The sequence below is a fragment of the Austrofundulus limnaeus genome, unplaced genomic scaffold (assembly GCF_001266775.1).
Source record: "Austrofundulus limnaeus strain Quisiro unplaced genomic scaffold, Austrofundulus_limnaeus-1.0 Scaffold367, whole genome shotgun sequence".
NCBI lineage: Eukaryota > Metazoa > Chordata > Actinopteri > Cyprinodontiformes > Rivulidae > Austrofundulus > Austrofundulus limnaeus.
The window spans coordinates 530767-534226 of NW_013952769.1; the positions used below are offsets into that span (position 1 = coordinate 530767).

The 3460-nt window shown below is 40.4% G+C and overlaps 1 protein-coding gene across 4 annotated transcripts in view; it reads left to right on the forward strand.

Moving 5' to 3' along the window:
- Positions 1-3460, forward strand: part of LOC106528281 (SUMO specific peptidase 5) — a 37917-nt gene that overhangs the window by 20668 nt on the left and 13789 nt on the right. The window contains exons 6-7 of one of the 4 annotated variants that reach the window (XM_014023416.1): positions 1470-1515; positions 1623-1695. The exons of 2 other annotated variants lie outside the window; for them this stretch is intronic. In XM_014023416.1, the coding sequence (XP_013878870.1) occupies positions 1470-1515; positions 1623-1695 (119 nt within the window). One more of the 4 variants, XM_014023418.1, reaches the window with a different exon arrangement.

Consider the following 3460-nt stretch of genomic DNA (forward strand, 5'->3'; position numbering starts at 1 on the left):
ATTTTTTTCTTTTTTCTCTTTTCAAGGAACTTTTGCTGGATCATATTTTTGATAGACTCCGTAATCGTTTGGAGCATGTTCTTGAACGTATGCCCCTCGATCTGGATTTCCTAGAGTTTATCTGCACTCAAGAACTTGTTTTTTTAAATGCCTTATCTTGTCAGGTCGATGTTCCCCCAAATATTTTGGATGCGATGGCTCATTTGCACAGACTAATTAATGTACAAAAACAAAGTGAAGAACAACAAACAGCTGTTGTGCATTTTGAGCAAGGACCAGCTGGGCGACAACGGATGGTCATATCCTCATCAGACTACCTTTGTAGTCTTTTAGAACTCCATCTCCCTGTCCCATGCATCGCCAAACTCTTGGATATATCCAGACGGACTGTATATCGACGGATGGCAGTCTGGTCTTTCAGTGAGGGCATCATACACCACCATGTCAGATGATGACTTAGACCAATGTGTGAGAGACATTAAATCCAGGCAGCCTCACTCTGGGTACCGAATGGTAAAGGCCCTTCTGCAAGCCAGGGGACTGAGGGTGCAGTATGATAGAGTCAGAGCATCCATGCATCGCGTAGACACCATTGGAATGGCATCACGTATGGTCCAGCTAGGATGCATAGCTCGACGGACATACTCAGTTCCTGGCCCTCAGTCTTTGATGCACATTGATACCAACCACAAATTAATACGGTAAATCATTTATCTTCTAACTTTGAAGTATGCTTGTTAAATATATTCAACTCATGTAGCATTTTTTTAATTTCACAGCATGCCACATACCTTTTGGAAATAAAAGCAGCTTTTTTCAGTATTATATACAGTGGTGTATAAAGTATGTCCACAATGGCCAATGTCCGGCATGTTCTGCTTCAACATAGCCAAACACAAGCAGTACCTGATCTGCCTCTGCAGAGACCTTGCTTCAAATTAAATTAAAATAAAAACATCCCTTATTCCAAAGGGAAATTAAATGTTGTAACTCATTAATTTAGGTTATTCAAAGAGTTATTGCAGATGGTGATGGCTGATGGCAGGAAAGATCTCTTGTAGTGTTCTGTATAACAGTCAATCTAAAGAAGCCTTTCACTGAAAATACTCTGTTTTCTTAAGACATTCTCATGAAGTTGTTGTCAGGGACAGGGTTGTCCAGTATTTTATTATGAAGAATTCTTCTTTGCATAAGCATCTTCAGAGGTTCCACATTCGTCCCCAGAACAGAACCAGCCTTCTTTGTCAGACTGCTGAGCCTTTTTATGTCTCTGGTTCTGATGCTGCTGCCCAACAGGTGATGGCAGAAGAGATGATGTGCTCAACAACAGACCTTGAAGGAACTTAGCTTCCTCAGGAAGTCCAGTTTGCTCTGTCCCTTCTTACAAACATGCATGATCTAAAAGAAACAAGCCTTTTTGGTGACAATATTTAATGGTAATGATATTTTCTGTTGTTTTTTTTTTTTAGGTACAACATTGTTATCTTTGGTGGCATCGATGGTTTTTCTCGAAAGGTGCAGTATCTTCTACAAATGCATATAAAGGCATAATTTTATAAGCTTTGAAATGTACTATTATATTCTTGCTGTGCTGTGAAGATAATGTATCTTAATTGGGACAGCTCTCAACAACCTGGCATCTACCACACTGGCTTTCTTTCAGGGTTCAGTGGAGGAGTTTGGTTTCCCACTCAGGTAAAGGTTTACAGTCCATCTTACTCCTTTTGAGCCAAGGAAGAAAGACTAAAAGTCAGCATCAACTAACTTTTCTCCAAAACATAGGAGCTTGTTTTATATCAATAGGTTTTGAGTAATGATGAAAAAGTTAAACCTTACCATAGAATAAGACATTTTCCAATATTATAACTTAACATTTTGGAATAATATCTAGTTCCACTGTCAGATTANCTTCATCACAGTCTCCCATCCTGAGCAAATGGTGGAGAGGAGAAACTCCCTGCTAATCAGGAAGAAACCTCCAGCAGAACCAGGCTCAGGACTGGCGGCCATCTGCCTCGACCGGCTGGGTTAGGGGACAGGAAAGAGACACAGGCAAAAACAGAAGAACTGGTCCGGGACTGGTCCAGGTACATCTTCTTCTGGAAGACAAAGAAAAAACATGATATAAATAATTACAGTAAACATGTAGAGAAGAGAGACTAAAGACAACAGCAGAGTGAAAAAATGTGCTCAGTTTGTGCTCCAGCAGTCTAAGTCTAAAGCAGCCGAAATGAAGAGCCACAGGAAGCAGCGATTATTAAAGATAGTCAAATGGACAAAAACACGTGGATGGAGATTWAAAAAAAAGTATTTTGCACGGTGGAATCTAACTGATAAAAACTTTGGAGCTTTAACCGCAACAGATTTCCAACAGATTTTATCAAATTTCCCTCTGGGATCAATAAAGTATTTTTGAATTTGAATTGAATTTGTGGGTAAATAACATCAGGTGATGAGTCTCTGACTTTTTTTCCCCACATTATGGACTTCAGTGGGAGGAACTCCCCTGTAGTGACGTATGCTGCAGTGGGAGGGGTTTCCTCAGGAGCTCGGCACGGGGTGTCTAAGGGACCATGAAAGGTGTGTGCGAAAATGAACACCGAAAAACCATGTGACTGCGCATCGACTGTTCGGATTCAGATGGAGTATGCAGAGGCCTTCACATCAGGGCTCAGAAGGTCACTCCAGAACAGTCCAATGTTTGGTTCTGATTTARTCTGGGTGTTTTTGGCTGTTTGTTTTGTGCCATGGTCCTGTTGAAGACCCATGAGCTGCGACTGAGACCAAGCTTTCTGATACTGGGCAGCACTTTTCTTTCTAGAATCCTTGATAGTCTTGAAATTTGATTGTACTGATGGGTATTTTAACGATACACCTTAAATAAAGAGAACCAGAGGCAAAGGTATAAGTTTTCAAACAACTCTTTTGCAAAAGGAGAAGTTGAGAGAGCTCAGTTGTTCTGACAAGTCCTCACAAGTTCTGAAACTCTTCAACGCAGTGTGTCTCTTTTTATTAGCAAGCGTGATGTGGAAAAGAAAAAAAACAGTAGGTTTCAAAATTGCAAACTCTCAAAAACTCTAATTTTTCTCAGCGTCAGAATGCTCCAGAGAACATTCCATACGGTGACTCCCTTCTCCTCCCAGAGTTTTGGTGAGACTTGGAGATCAGCAATAAATATGAAGAGCATCTGAGTGAAACATAAAAATGTAAGGCTAAAAATGTAAAAACTCTAACAGTACCCTGCCAGATGCAGCAAAGCAGCCCCAGAACATAACAAAGCCTCCTCCATCTTTCACAGTAGGAACAGGGTACCAAGGTCTCTTCTACATGATATCTGCATTCCAGATGCCTGAAAATGTGTTCTGAGTAGTCATATTAGTTATTTAATACAGCGGGTAAAATAAGTATTGAACACGTCACCATTTTTCTCAGTAAATATATTACTAGAGGTGCTAATGAC